The sequence below is a fragment of the Rhea pennata genome, chromosome 1 (assembly GCF_028389875.1).
Source record: "Rhea pennata isolate bPtePen1 chromosome 1, bPtePen1.pri, whole genome shotgun sequence".
Classification (NCBI taxonomy): domain Eukaryota; kingdom Metazoa; phylum Chordata; class Aves; order Rheiformes; family Rheidae; genus Rhea; species Rhea pennata.
The window spans coordinates 39367338-39383548 of NC_084663.1; the positions used below are offsets into that span (position 1 = coordinate 39367338).

General features: G+C 46.0%; 1 protein-coding gene across 1 annotated transcript; it reads left to right on the forward strand.

Annotated features, from left to right (window-relative positions):
* The first annotated feature begins 4022 nt into the window (after nucleotides 1-4022).
* Nucleotides 4023-12142, forward strand: LOC134136023 (cathepsin E-like). Its single transcript, XM_062567727.1, has 9 exons — nucleotides 4023-4078; nucleotides 4250-4427; nucleotides 6464-6581; nucleotides 7398-7516; nucleotides 7860-8059; nucleotides 9218-9340; nucleotides 9969-10113; nucleotides 11653-11751; nucleotides 11826-12142. Exons 1-9 carry the CDS (start codon nucleotides 4023-4025, stop codon nucleotides 12003-12005), a joined length of 1218 nt encoding a protein of 405 aa, XP_062423711.1. The 3' UTR covers nucleotides 12006-12142.
* The last annotated feature ends 4069 nt before the right edge of the window (nucleotides 12143-16211 follow it).

Consider the following 16211-nt stretch of genomic DNA (forward strand, 5'->3'; position numbering starts at 1 on the left):
GTTATTTAAAATATCTGTCAAGACGCGACTAACTTTCCAGACAAGAGGCGCTTTTATGGATTTACTTTGCAAGGTGCCAAGTACATAATTTAACAACACAACTTGCCACCCAGCACATATCTTAAACCTTTAACACAAATACTTGGCAAACTGCTATCGTTAGCTGCTCTAGTATTTATATTCCTAATTTAACTGTGTTTACTAGAGCACCTGGCACTCTGAACTGTGCAGGGCCTCTTTCATTAGGCTGTGTTTCGCTTCTCATCAGTTTAACACGTTCACTAGCGTAACCTGCCATGGCTGTTCTCCCACCGCCTTCCGACTGTGCTGCTGCGGTTCCTGCCTCTGTACTTACCTGGCAAGAAGCTGCCCTAGATTTAATTGCATCGAGATTCACACTTCTAGTTATGACCGTTGAGATGCAACTGTGCTGTGGAGGCTGTCCCCCAGTTCCCTTCTGCAAGGCCCATGCTGCTCAGGGCATGAGCACCTCTTTTCTAGGAGATGCTGCCAGTGCGTAGACCTCTTGGTGGACTTTGACATCCTGAGTTGCTGCTGCTTTCAAGCTTTCTTGGGGCTTGTCCCTCCTGCCTCTCTGCGTTTGCTCTCCCAAGACCTTTGGATTTCCAGGTTGGCAGAGTGTTTTACAGTGAAATACTCTTTCCAGCTGTGGCTCTCTCCTTGGCTATCTACAGCTCAGCGCTGTCATTTTCCACACCTACCCTAGCTCAGGCAGGCCATTTTCTTCAAACACCCGGCAGCCGATTTCCGGGAGATGGGCACTGCGTACTCAGAATAGATGACTGCTAAGGGCCATGTATTTTGGGGAAAGGGCAGAGCAAACAAAAGATTGAGAAAAAGGCAGTATTAAACAGTTAAGGTGGCCTCATGATCTCTGGCCAAATCTGACAACACAGAGCTCTAGTACTATCACTGGCTGTTAAATGTATAGCAGCTCTTAACTAAAAATTGAGTATTGGCTGGAGGATGTTTCCTCATCTTTTCCCCATGAGATGAGTAGCTGTGCCATGTAGAAGTGCTGACAGGAAATGTATGGAGGTGTTTAGGGAAGAAAGAGAAGGGCAGCTGGGGGCCAGCACTGCAGCTGGACGGAGACCAGCGAGTGCTGCAACCTGAGTGCCACAAAATAAATAAGTTTTGGACCGAAAAGCTAGGCAGAAATATCAAGCCTGGTGAACAAAGTTACATCCTAGCTGGCTGTGGCCTTGCTGTGGAGGAGCGACTGTGGATGTACCATACATACAGCGTGCCAGCAGTAAGAGTCAGTTTACAGGGAACAAGCTTCGCAGAGTAGCCACTTTTTAAGCACTGGAATACTGTAGGGAACATGTTATTTCTGGATTTTGTAATAGTTACCTACCCTGAAATACGTTCTGACTTTTAAGAAAATGTTCTTATGTGCCTGTGGGCAGGCTTTTGTATTTGTTGCCATTTCTGAGAAGCTGTGGCACCCTTTAAAGCAAGGTTGCCTGCCCTACAAAGACGCTGTGCACGAGGGGCATAAAAATGCAAATGTGTTTGGCATAAATAATAATGACTGAGCGGAAGAATGTACATCCAGGACAAAAACATGCCCCTGAGACAGACAGCCTGCTGATTAGGGAAACTTTTACACTTCAGATAAATATCTCTTAGAGACCCTCTGCATTGTAGTTTAATCATTATTCCAGCTTATCAAAAAAAGTCACAATGACCTTTTGCTGTTGCATTTTGTACCCCTGTTGGCTAAATGAAAGTGTGTTTGGAGCACACTGTGTTTTCACAGTATTCGGGGAAAAAATAACCTTCATGCTGGCGGGATACTAAGGGCTCCATCTGCAATAAAATGAACCGTCTCAATCCTTCTGAGAATTAGTGTCTCAGTGGAGGACATAAGGCAAAAGCAGCCCCTTCTGTAGACCCAGTGCAGTATTTTGAAAATCGCTCCATGTCTTCAGAGTTATCCTGGATGCCCTACAACACGAGTCCCCAGAAGCATTTGTGGCATTTGAGGAAAAGTTCAGGAGATAAAAGAGCTCAAGCTGTTGTCTTGCTCCTGTCAAAACGACATTGCCGTAGCAGAGGGCATCTGCTCTGCTTCATGCAGAAGGGTTTGAGTAGGCTTCCCAGGCCAAGTCTGTGTTTTCTGAAATCCCCCAAATCTATTCCCCTGCTCAAATCTTTACCAGCTAGCCTCATCTTTGGAGCTAGTCTGGGCCTCATTTCCAGGGCACAGCTCTCGAGCGTGGTGGCTGGACAGAAAACTAATTTCCTCACTGCCAGCTTGCATGTAACTTCTGAGTCTAGAAGAAACAGTGAGTGTTCCTCAGTGAGACACTTCTAAACAGAATCACAAGAAAATGTAAGTCAGTATTAAAAGCTATGCATTGTTATTCCTGCATTTTAGAAATTGTTTCTTGAAACAAAAGCTAACGCAGTGATAAGGCTGTACAGCCTGGTGCTTTCTTAGATCCAAGACTGCAGCCAGGTTCCTGCACCAGACTCTCAGCCTTTGCTGGGAACAGCTTTTCCAGCCCTCACAATTTCGGAGGTAAGTTTGAAAAAGCAAAACATATGTTCCAAAATCCAAGGGACTAATGAAGAGAGCTTTAAATTTGATACTTCTCTCATGCCTCTTTTTAATCAGCGTGACATACTAAGGAATGAGGCTTAGAGGAATAATTTTTAAACTGTCTTTACTATGTACTGAAAGTAATTTGGTTTGCATATATTAAAAATCTCTAGCTGTTTGTAATTTAGACCTCTGCTGCTCTCACAAATACCATACGCCTGCTCGTTTCTGTTGTTTTCTGGAGCTTTACTGCTAGAGCAAGTGATGACTCCTTTGCATCTTCTAGGTATTCATTCTTCGTTATGCAATTTCATACATTTTACCTCTCTCTGAAGGTGGATTATTTGTTTCCAGTTCACTTTCATGTTGCGAGCAGTCTATTTTTAACCAAGTGTTAAACTGCAGGGGAACATAGAGAAAATCGTCCTTGCTCTTTTCCCAGCTTTCCAACATAGTCTTTTGAACAAAAATGGCTCATTATTGAAATTCAGCCCTAATGTTTTCCATTCTGCAGCATATAATTGCTCACACCTTCTCTTACAGAGGAAAGACTCAGCAAATCTCCTAAGTAAACCACAGACTCGGTGCTGAGCTTCCTCACAGGCATCTAACGGGGGTTTGTGGCCTCTGTCTGGACAGAGGCTCTTTCTGACGCCCTTATTTTCCTGCCGGCTTGACTCAAACCCAGATGCCAGGTCGGGGTGGGAACTGCAAACCTCAGGGAACTCGCGAGCAAACAGATCTGGGCGAGAGACCCAGACGTCTCCCTGAAAGGCGCGCAACGCCCCTTCCGTTGGAAATGGCCTCAGCAGCTGTGCGAGAGGAGGAACCCACCAGCTCGCTAGGACCCCGGGCTGCGGGCCGTCAGCTGCTTAGCTCTCGAGATCCACTGCTTCGGGTGGCAACCACGTTTCCGCTTGGACTGGAGCTCTCGCAGACCTCGGGGATTTGTCTTCAGCCGTAAGGGGATGGCGTGCCCCAATGCCAGTGAAGGTCTGGGACCACCAGAATGGCTCCGGGTAGAGGCAAACCAGCTCTATCTTGTGTCCTCCTTCTCTGCCTTGGACACCTCTGGGATACTCGTCACTGAAGGAAGCACGAAAAGCCGCTTGTGCGGAGGGAACCAGGCAATTCCTCGGCCTGCCTTCCCTTTCCCGTGCTAGCAGATGCCAAGCTGGCCCCATATCTCGTCAAAGATATTAACGCTTGTTAGTAAAGCTTATTTTTGGTCTAGACCGTGCCCTGGTTATCTGTGCCTTAGTATTTTCACCGGGCACCAGTATTTACACAGTCAAGCGGTTACTCTGAGAACACATTAATGAGTTTTCTGCCAAAGCTTTGACCTCGGGTGATGGATTGACCTGGCTGGGAGCCTTCTGCTGCCAGTGGGGTATAAAAAAGAGACTTTGGAGTCAACGAGTGTCATTAGACTCCGAAACGGCCGGCAGCCATGCGGGCGCTCCTGTTGGCGGTGGTTTGCCTCCCGCTCTCCGTGGCCTTGGAACGGTAAGAAGGGACGCGCGGCAGTGCGGGGCTGCGCCTCGGCTGGCCTCCTGCAACCACCTCGGCCAGCGGCGTTGAGAAAGAAGTAAAGCAAAAAAAAAAAAAAAAAAAAAAAAAGTGTTTGAGTTGTCTAGACTCCAGCTAACACTTTGGGCATTGATTTCTTTCGCCTAGAATCCCTCTCGTTCGGTTTAAATCTATCAAGAAACAGCTGAAAGAAAAGGGAGAATTAGAGGAGTTCTGGAGAAATCACCACCCCGACATTTTTGCTCGGAGGTACCTGCATTGCTTCCCTGCAGATATCGCCTTATCCGTGGGAACCACTTCCGAAAGGCTGTACGATTACATGAACGTAAGTAACGTCACCGTAAGGACCCTTTCTTCTGTTGAAGGCTGATTTTTTTTGCCCCCAGCACATCTGAAATCTGGTCTCTCAGTGAAATTATAGCACGTGAGATGACTGCTTGTTGCTCTACACCGTGAGGACTGCGTGACCAGCAATGCAGTGACCTGCCTGCAGAACAGAACAGGTACAGACCGAGGTTAGGACAGGCAGAAGCCTGAGGTATCTGGCCATGGCACGCCTGAGACAAGTGTAATTTTTGTACAAAGCAGTGCTGGAGTTTGCTGAGTCTCCAAACAAGTGTGGAAGGTCTGCCCACATCCATCTTGGTTTGCGACTGGATTTTGAACAGCAAAGTCTGATCAGTTCATTTAGCTGCATGCAAGCTATCAGAAACTGGGGTGTTTACATGCTGTTTAAAAAACCCTGCATCTCATTTATCTATCTGATCATGGAGAGTCGTGAATCAGTGGACCCAAGTAGTGGTTTTATTTTTCTGCTTTTATCTCTTGAGTTTAAAGGGTCTTTGATGAAGACAGGTCAAACATTAACCTGGGTGAATTTACCACTCAGACTGAAGAAAGAAAAGATACAAGTTCGGCTGATCTCAGACAGGGCTTAGCTGCTAGGTCAGCCACTTCTGTAAACTGTTTTGCCTGGTATTAGCACTTTTGTTGCTCCATTTTCTCTTTTATTTGATACTGTTGCTGTGTTTATCTAAAGGAAAGCTAAGTTACAGAAATTTCTGTGGAGGCTGCATTTGACTGGGGAAGGGAAAGAAAAGGCAGGTTAATTCAGCAAGGGCTTTCTGACACCTGGGGGCCGTAAAGAACTGTGTGAAGATGAGCTAGAGATGTGCATGAAGCAGGACAAAAGAGACTGAAAAATGGCAGCCATCTCTAAAGCTTATCAAAAGAACATAAATAGCAAAATAGAAAACACTTCCCCAGCATATTCAGCAACCATCAGCAACTGGAGGTTTCAGCGCGGCATGTTTATGTTTGATTTGGGTTTTTTGGCCATGATGTAGAGCTGCCTCACTTCTGAGATTAAGCAATAGAGATTCATTTAATGCAACATCTAATAAAATCCTGCCGTGTAGCTGGGTATGCTGTTACACGGCACACTTACTTGTTTTTAGTGACTATCTCACGTAGCATGTAAACTCGGGGGCCAGAAACCATACTCCGTTAATTGTGACAAGTATGCACTTGAGGCTACATGGTCAAGTATTTGCGATGCTACAAAAGACTTGGCACTGGATATTACTTTTCTATCTGCATTTGAATTCCAGAGATGCCTCTTCCTAAAAATAGGTCTCTGAACGCCCAAGTGCTCTTTCTTGGCCAGATAGGGGCACTTAGGCACTTGCGTTCTGGCCGCCGATAAACCCTTCACTTCAGAGCTCACGTGTTTGCAGATTGCCCCTATCCTGTGTCCGTATCCAAGGACATTCAGTGGCTTCTTTATCCACTTGATAAACTTTGTTCAGTGCCTCTGATACAGCTGGTGAAGCTGGAACTCATTTTAAATCGCTCGTAAGGACTAATTACTGTGCGTCCAAAGGGAAAAGCAGGGCCCCCCGCCGCGGCGGTGGCAGCGGTGGCGGCACAGTCAGGCTGGCTGTGCCCTCGGCCATTGGCAGAGCTGGGCCTTGCTGGCTTTGCGACACTGATTTCATACTGATAGCGATAGGGAACTACCTAAGAGACTATGTGCCAGGTGGGTGCTTTGCTTTTGGGGTGGCCTTGCTTCCCTGGGAGTCAATGGACGGCAGCTCGTTGGCTTCACTGGGAGCAGCGTTGAACGTGTGCTTAAAACGCTGCAGCAGGCTCCACACAGCTGGCGTGAAAGCTGCTGCCAGCAGTCACCCATGGAGCCAGAAATAACTCCTTTCCCAGTAGAGCCAGGGTTCATTTGTGTTTAAACCAAATTGCACTGAAAACCTTGAGATCACGTTACATTACGCCTCAAATTCCTGCCTTTTTCTTGGGATTAACTTACCCTGAGGTAGCACTAACCCAACTGGATTTTCCCTCCCCCAGGCTCAGTACTACGGGGTCGTGAGCGTCGGCACACCACCTCAGAAGTTCACCGTGGTGTTTGACACAGGATCGTCTAACTTTTGGGTCCCCTCAGCTTATTGCATCAGCGAAGCGTGCAGTAAGAAATGTCACGGTCCCTCGCGCTGTCCGCGTCGGGGGTGAGGTGGCCCTTTCTCCTTCCTGAAGGAGCTCCCTGGTGGCGGTGGCGGCGGCGGTACCTTGTGAGGAACGGTGTTGTGTCCCAACCCCAAGACCCCATCATGCTCCCAGGTCTTTTGCACCTTCCTTCTGGTCCATGAAGATGCAAAATGTTGGACTGGTGTATTGCAGCCAGATGGCTGCAATTTTCCCTGTAAAATATTTGCCGTAATTTGGTGCACCCCTCTGGGAAGGCCATAGCCTGCATCTTCAGGTAGGTGTAGGCCTAACAGGAGGTTCCTCCTTTTTTTCTGCTGAGGCCCTCTGAGCAAGAAGGCTCCTCAGGTCCAGTCAAAGGCCGGATGCCGCCCTGTGAAATTGTCAGGAGGTGGAAGGGGAGGATGCGGAGCTCCCCGCATGCTGGCTCTCACGCTGCCCTCCCGTGCCCCACCAGAGACGCCAGCGGCAGCTGCCCAAGGGCCTTCCGCACCCGGAGGTGGCTGATGAGAAAAGCAGGAAAAGAAATGGGGAACAGCCACAAAAAGCTGTGGAAATTTTGATTTTTGTTTTGGTTTCTTGTTTGCATTTAAAACTAAAAACACCCCCGGAGGTACTCTGAGAGCAAAAGGGCGCCGGTGCCTGCAGGCTGTGATGGGCAGCCTCCATCGCCACGTTATTCGTAAGAGAAGCAAAATCTGCTTTAGTGGTGCTCGGGCCGGTCCCGTGCTGGGGAGGGGGGCGAGTTTCCCAGGACCGTCCCTCGGCGCGCAGGTCCCATTGGCTTTGCTCTGCGTAGGAGTGCACCAGAGATTCAAGTCCTTCCTGTCGGATTCGTACGAGCACGGAGGAGAAGCCTTTTCCTTGCAGTATGGCACAGGCCAGCTTTTGGGCATTGCAGGCAAAGACACCCTCCAGGTGAGTGTCTACCTGAAACGGGTACCAGCCTGCAGGCCAGCAGCTTTCAAGGCCGATCAGATTTGAGCTTCATCCTAGCCAACCTCGCCTGGTTTGGGCCCTGCTCTGCGCAGGGAGGGAGGTCATTTCTCCTGCCGTGGGGGGACGCGGGTCACGAGCATTGCTTGCTGCCGCTCCGCAGCAGCCCCTCTCCGACCACGGGAGAGCCCCGATTTGCAGCAACCTGTTTACATTTAATGAACTGAATGAGTCGACATGAATCTGAAACACGGCTCATTTCTTCTAATCAATACTGAATTTGTGTTGTTTTTTGTTTTTTGTTTTTTGTTTTGGTGCTGAACAGATCAGTAACATTTCCATCAAGGGGCAGGACTTTGGCGAGTCCGTGTTCGAGCCAGGAGTGACGTTTGCCCTGGCCCACTTCGACGGGGTGCTGGGGTTGGGCTACCCTTCCCTGGCAGTGGGCAACGCTCTGCCCGTGTTCGACAGCATCATGAACCAGCAGCTGGTGGAGAAGCCCGTCTTCTCCTTCTATCTGAAAAGGTCGGTGTTTCAAAAAAGCAGTGGTGTCAAAAAAAGAAGCAAATACATTTGAACTGCAGGTCAAGACAGCTCTGCGTCTGTATATATCTTCCACCTGGGAAAGCAATTTTCTGGAGCGTGTCTAGAAGGAGAGATCAGCAGGGAAGCAATGCAAACCAAATCTGTCTTTAAAATAAGTTTTGTTTCAGCTCTCTCTCTCTGCGCTATATTATATGAAATTAACACAAAGAACTAAAAAAGAAAGAAAAGTTCAGATTTATAAAGTTTGTATTATAAATTTGTATCTATATAAATATATATATAGTTTATATTTTCTATATATTTACATAACTATATCGTATATGCTATATATATATGCCATATATATAGTATATTATATATACTATATATATAGTACTTACGGTACTTATATTTATATGGTATTTACATTTATATAATATTTATATTTATATAGTTTATATGTATCCGGAATGGATGGGCTATATATTTAAATATAAACATGAAAGGAAAAAAAAAAAAGAAAAAGAGACCCCTCTCTTAAAACTTCTATCTCTGTTGGAAATCGGTAAAAAATAATTTGATTTTGGAGGCTGGTGGATTCCTTCCCATTTTTTTCCTTTTTTCACCTTACGACTGAAAAAAATGAAGTGAAAAGAAAAAAATGTGTTGGAGAAAACTGTCAATGTCTTTGAACAAATGGCTGTTCTTGCTAGAGGTTGTCATTAAAAAAAAAAAGAACATAAATAAAAGCTCCCAACTCAGACTTAAAGTGTATTGAGTTGCCAGTGATTTTCTTTCGGTGAGTGGAGAAGAACAGAAATGCATTGCTACACCCCAGTGGCCACATTTCAGAAGAGAGTTTTTTGTTCCCTTGCCTAAACCTTGCAGTAACTCCACGGATTTGTGTAGTCTTTATTTGGAAGTGAGACCAGCAGCTGGCTCAGCCGCTCCTGATGTCCAGCTTTAGTCCTCAGCAACTTTCGGAAAGCTTCTCCAGGGTTGTTTGGATGCTCTGAATGGGGACAAACTCAGTTATAGTTTAAAAATAATCAATTTCAGCCACTCACACATGAATTTAGAAAGGGCCACGGTTCATCTTTTGCTTTTTAAAATGTTAGCACACCCTTACCTCTCTGTTAACTTGTGCTCTGTTTTTAGAGGAGAAGACACTGAGAACGGCGGTGAGTTAATCCTGGGGGGCATAGACCATTCCCGCTACAAAGGCTCCATTCACTGGGTCCCAGTCACCGAGAAAAGCTACTGGCAGATACATCTTAGCAAGTATGCACGCAGGCAGTGCCCACCGAGATCCACCTCTCCCCGTAAAACCCGTTGAGAAAGAAAAGCCTCAGCTCGCGCTTGCAGAAGGCCTCCTTCAGTGCGGTGTTTTGCCTCTGCTCCTCCCAAAGACGGAGCTTCCTGCAATGGGGCTGAGAAGTCCCTTCTGTAGGGTGTTTCCCTATGTTACAACAGGACCCACTAGTGGTTGAGTTGGCTCTTGGGGGATTATTCAGATAAGGGGTTGAGGCACCAAAGAACCGAATCCAGCTCCAGCTGCTGCTGCAATCCTTCCTTTAAACCCTGGTTGAAATAGCTAGGGTCCCTTAGCTCCTGTTCCTCCTACGTGCAAGGACGAGGACACAGATCTGATGGGTGAGGACAGGTCCCTCAGCAGACAGCAAATGATCAGCGCTATAGGAGTCCTAAGACGGAAAAATGGGTCCATAAAGGAGAAGTCTTCCTAACACTGATTTCTTTTACTACTTTCATGTCTTTTAAAGATATCCTTGTCTTTCAGTACTGGGAAAGCCTCGCTTGGTGCTCTAGCTAGCAGTAATGTGTTGTTTCTGTCACAGCTTAAGAGTGTGGTTTTTTTTTTTTTTTTTTTTTTTTTCCTCTTCATTTGCAGTATAAAGATCCAGGGCCAGGTGGCATTTTGCTCCCACGGTTGTGAAGCCATCGTGGATTCGGGCACTTCTCTTATCACTGGCCCCTCTTCACAAATCCGGCGGCTGCAGGAGTATATTGGGGCAACTCCGTCGCAGACCGGAGAGGTAAAAACAATGCAGCCAGCAAACAGCCGGGCGGAGGGAAACTCTTTGAGGCACAGAGCTTACTGGCAGAGGAAAGGGAGAAAATAGCCAAAATAAGGGCTCAGGAAAGGTCTCAGAGAAAGCACTGAATATGGAGCGGGGCTGCCACCTCCCAGGTGTCCACATCCCCTTCAGTGCTCATGGTGATGAAGGAAATGACGGGAGCATCTGCTTAAGGAAATGCAAAACTGCATTTTGATGAAAATTAAGAGGGGGCATTTTTAAGTGGTGCTGGGCAAAGATCAGAGAAAAAGTGCAGTTTTAAAGCCGCCTCCTTTTGTAAGAGGAAAACCTGGAGTGGCACCTGTGTAACCCACGAGACTTTGGACTTCTTATGCAATTAAATCTTAAATTTGGCTTTCGTCCTAATGTTCAGAGGCACCTCAGAGAGCACGTTTTGAAATCAAACCTGTATTGTAATGATACACTCAAAGGAACATCGATAAACCGTGTTACAAATGTAGCTATATTAATGCAAATGAAACAAGAAACAGGTCTTTGGAGTATATGCTTAGACAGTGCTGAACAAATAGTACTCAGTGAGAATCTCAATTTCTGCAAAAAAACCCCACTCACTGTTTTTGTACCAACCACAGACAGGCTGAGCACATTGGCTCAGATGTATCCTGCTTGTGCATCCATCAGTGATTTTGGCAGAACTTCTACCTCTTTCCAGCAAGAATTCATTTATCCTAGACATACTAACTATGTAAATGAAATTACGTCTAGCGTCTCACATCCTATGCTTGTGTTTTAGTGGCTCTGTTACTCTTGCCCTCCATATCCCCTAGTTTATTTTGTTGCTCTGATGGTAGGACACCTAGTAGGCATGCAGAACATTTAGGACTATGTTTTCATAAAGCAGATTTAACAACAAAAAAAGATGGCTCTTCCTTACGGGAAGCCTCTAAAACGGTGACTTTAAGCACTACGGCTTATCGCAAAGATCCCTCTGGGACTTGAAGCCTTCTGCAGCGCCATTTAATGTCCCAGTTGTTTCATGAAATAAATAGAGAGGCCAGGAAATGAACATCTCTGTTACTGTAAGTGAATGCAGTATTTATAGAGATTAATGGCCTTATTCTGTTCTTCCAGTTCCACTCCAGGGCAGAGCAAACTGTAAAATTTGGTATTTCTCACAGCACGGGCCCTGAGCTGGAGCATCGGAGCGGTTTTGGGGGGCAGAGCTTGCTCACACCTCCTTCGCAGGAGCTTGGCGTTGCATCCAAGCTGTGCACAGCTCAGGGTGCCCCTCGCCTTGCCTCTTCTGGGGCTCGTGAGGGTTTTTGTCAGCCCTGCTCCTTACGGTCTCTAGTGCTGGCGGCGTGGGCTGGCTGCATGGTTCGACCCTGTGCGGGAACGGGAGGGCAGCGCCGGGCCGTGCGCCAGCCTCATGCTGGTTTTGGTATTTAATTCACTGTCAGTCGCAGCAAAATTCTTGAGTATTTTTCCTAAATAAAAAGCAAAGCGAGCATGTATCAATCAATGCTTTGCAAACAGTTTCTCGTAGACTGCAGAAGACTCTCCAGCTTGCCTCACATCAGCTTCACTATTGGACACCACGAGTACAAGCTGACGGCAGAGCACTACGTGGTAAAGGTGCGTACGGGTGGCCCGGCAGCACTCTGCCGCGAGCTGCGGGCCACGACGAGGAAACGTGATTTCCCTTGCAGGAGTCCATTGAAGACGAAACCTTCTGCCTGAGCGGCTTTCAGTCGCTGGATATCACCACCCGTGCCGGCCCGCTCTGGATTTTGGGAGATGTCTTCATGTCTGCATTTTACTGCATTTTTGACCGTGGCAATGATAGAGTGGGATTTGCAAAATCTGCTCATCGGAAAGATGACCACTGAGTCCCAACAGCATTTTTTCTGCCTTAACCGGAGTGTTACTGTAGTGATCTTCAACATACATAGGAGGAAGGGCTTTGACTGAAACCCTGGACCTGAATACAGCCCTCCAGGTTTCAAGGGCTTGGGGTGATCCTTGCTCCAAATTATACAGTTTTATTCAACCTCTGTCTGTTTACAACTGAGAAACATTTTTTCTGAATAACTGGTAAATGCCACAGCTCTCTAGATGAAGTGAAAACAGCTTGCCACTCAGATTTGCAAAAGAAGGTTAAAAATGCTAATGGGTGGTGTGACAGCAGTTACACACGGGTGAAACTAATCCTAGCTTGATCTGCTCCCAGGATCTATTATTCTTCTTGCTTGTCAACTTCCATTTCATTTCCTGCTGTCTTCCTTTTCCTGACTGTTTTCCATGGTATAACTTATTCTTTGGGATTTTGCCCAAGCTTGTCTCCTTAGCGCTACATAAATTCTCTTTATGGGCTTGCTTTCCCCCGCTGTTCCCCGCATACACTTCCCTGCTCCTTATGACACCTTTCCAACCTGCCTTTTCCCATGGATTCAGTCTCACTTGACACTTTCTCTCTCTTGTGTCTTGCTGCCTAATGTCTAGGTCTTTAGTCAGATGCTGCCTTCACTCTCCAACACCTCTGCCCTTTGGCCCATCCTGCCTTCGCTTGCGGCTTCTCCCATGACCAAGGCTGGAGAGGAAGAGGGCAGAAAGTGAAACAGCAATTAAAAATCCCAATTTGCTCTAGGATATGGAGGGGAGAGATGGGACATATTTGGGCTGCTCTTCTCTCTCTAATTCCAAAAAATGTCCATGCTGAGGGAAGCTGTGTACATTGAACGAGCTCTTGGGGACTTGCTGCTGTGGTGTATCTCGATGTGCTTAACGCACACCAAATATAACATCTGTTACCTGTCGATTGGCAGAGCTGCAATCAGGGCCGCTCAGATTTTAAGGCTTCAGCTGTAAGACTTAGCAAGTGTTAATGAAATGAGAAAGTCTATGTGCAGATATCTCTTTATCTTGCCTTCCAGTATGAAATATTTTTTTGCTCTGCTGCATGCTTTCAGGCTCAGTATTTGCAACTACATTGTGTCACACAGTTGATGTCAAGGCTACCAACTTCTAGCAGCAGCAACTCCATTGCCATTTGTCTCTTTTTACAGAAAAGTTTAAACTATACAAAGCTACGATTTATTCCAGGCCTGTCTTGCTTTGTCACTCTCATTCTTAAAGAATACAGTGACCATAAACAAACCTGTTTGTCCAGACAACTTCATTTGTTTGGACCTAAGTCAAGACAAACAAACATTTGTAAACCTATATCATTAATTTAACAGCAACTGGGTATTTTTGCTTTTCCTATAATCCAGCTGACCTAACATTTCCATTACTTCCAAAATATATATATACTTCTTGAATAGGATACTGCAGTCAGACCTAATGGTGTATTACTTGTGACTGAGGGTTTTAAAGGTGGTGGGATGTGTCCATGTAGCTTGAACAATGTCATCTCAGCTCCATGAATTCTAGCGTGGAATGGGAACATGTCCAAGAAATATGTGGAAGATTAGGCATAGAGTGCAAGGACTAGATCTCTCTTTACTCTGATACATCCCGTCCCATTCAAGATTAACACAATTTGGTGGTAGCAAGCTGTTACTCTTACATATTAGTCAATCCTAACCCTGTTCTCTCCTCAGTCCTTACCAGCTTTGCCAGCTTCTGTAGGTCTGTCTGTCTGTTCCTGTTACACATCAAGTTGACTTGCATGGTAGGTCAAACCTTTGCCAGAAGTGTTTCTTGACAGTTCAGACTAGTCAAGACAAGTGTGTTTTTCAAAATGACTTTATTCATGCAATAATTCTACATTGTTTATATCAGTGAACATGAATCATAAATTCTTGGGTTTGCTAAAATAGTCCATTTACCATGCTAAGGCAAACAGTTTACTGAGGGAAGTGCCTAAGAGAGCACATAATCCCAAAAGCTAATTTCATACAAATCAGAGCCCGCAGATGTTTGCAAAAATGAGATAACAGACTAACTGAGGAGAGGAAATTTTTCTGATAACTCTGTCCCAGCGCTGTTTTCTTCACAAGTACTGACTAGAATACTATACCTAACCTGGAACTAGCCTGCTACATTTGAGCGCTACCTGTGTATTGCAAAAGACACTGTGGAACTTTTTGGTTTCTAATTTAGCATGTAATAGACACCTCAGTGAGACTTAATTGAAGTTTATCCACCCAGCGGCTACTGCGTGACTACACTTACCCTCCACATAAGACCGAACACAGTTGCTGGTCCAGGGAGAGTCAGCAGAGTTAGCAAGAGATAAGGTCAAGCAGACAAATCATTGCTCAGGGGATGAGTAATGGCCTGTTGGAAAGCATCACTGAATCCTAGAGAGCAGCCAGGCAGAGAAGAAGATGATCGGAGATGAGCACAGCTGAGTGATGAGGAAGGCAGGAAGACTTCTTTTAGCTTCGCAATGCTGGGGAAAAAATTCTGGGGTGGGGAGGATGAGACTTTGCTGCAATATCTAAAGCCTTGGTGGAAGTAGCGTGGAAGCTGGAGACTGAAGAGATGTGGTTGGACCAGACCCGCAGTGCAGATTCACCAGGATTTTAGACTAATGGGAGGATGGAGATTTCTAGTTACAATCATCTATTATTTCTGGCTTGAGTCCCCTTACATAGAGAAGGACATCGCCTCCAGCTTTTGTACTGTACGGAGAGAAAAACCTCTCAGCTAGGCAAGAAGCCAGGTTTTCTCTACAGCTACTGAAAGTCCTTAATATACATGCTTGACTGGGAAGAGTGTGGTCAAACACCAGCTATATCTTTGATGAAGCTCTACAAACAAGTGCTTCAGGCTCCCATAGACAGCAGCACTCACCTTAACTTCAGATTTAGCAGTTTGCCTGGACCTGTCTGAGTGTCCTTAAAATATAACGCTTAATCTTAAAACTCACCACTTTTTAAAGCTGCGTATATTGGTAAACAGAGTTCCTTGACTGTCACAGATGTAATTACATTGAAAAAAAAATTGAACTGGAAATTTGGCTTCAGCTAAAACAATAAATAAAGAATGCTTGGACGAAAACAGTATTTTTTTTCTGCTGATGTACTATGGTAAACTATGTGTTTCCAGCACTGCCTTAGGCCAAGAGAGTTCCTGTTCCCAGGCAAAGTCAGAAGGCCAGGACTCTGAAGACTGAAAAGATGGAAAATACTACTGTAATTTGGTTATGGCCTAGTAAGGGCCATCTAGAAAATGATGCTGTTTGTTTAATTGTAATACCACTTTTTCAGGGTCCTTATTGTGTTGGGACACTTGAACATAGCAACTTGAATGGCTTGAGGACTTGTTCCAATATGGCAAGGGTGAGGTTACATCAAAACACCTTATGCCTGAGCTGTGATTCAAACCTCGCTACTTAGCTGTTTTCTGACACTAGAGTCATCTCATCTTGTTGTATGGAGTACCACCTTCCTAGGTGCCTGGGAAACCTGCATTTGGCTTCTCCATGTACCCGAAACTCCCTTAATACGAGTTTGAACAGTTCTTCCTTGGGCTAAGTGTCCTCTGCTCCCTGAACTGATGAGGATCCAGAACCACACATCCTTTGGTCTTCTTTTGTATAACATCCTTGAAGGATTTGACATGGTGGCACTGCTCAGGTCATGCCTAATGCACACCAACAGGAGCAGGTTCACACGTGGAAACAAAGCAGGAAGAGGTGGAAGTGGGGAGGCTAGTTGCTTTTTTCCAAAGCTTATCAGGATGAAACAGAGTCTTGCTTTATATGATAGCCTACTTCAAGGCCTCTTCACCTAAGCTGCTGGTAGGAGGCACAGGAGCAGGCAGGTCCTTAGTTCCTTCTCAGCTTTTGGGGTGTCTGCAAAACTCTGGGTAGCCACTGGTGCTACCAGTTGTTCTAGTAGACGTTTGTGGCCTGAAGCATGGCCATCTGCGCAGGAGAGCTGTGTAGAGCTGCTGCCCATGCAATCTACACAACACTTGTTGGCTGTTGAGCCACCATCATTTTCTGTATCTCCCCCTCTCCCTGCTCTTCCCAGCCCTGAGCTACCCTCCTCAAGTGTCCAGGCTGAAGCTCACTTTGGCTGTTTCCTGTCCCCATGACTGCAGACACCATTGCCTGCCCAGAGGGAGAGTGTCCAGCTGGATAC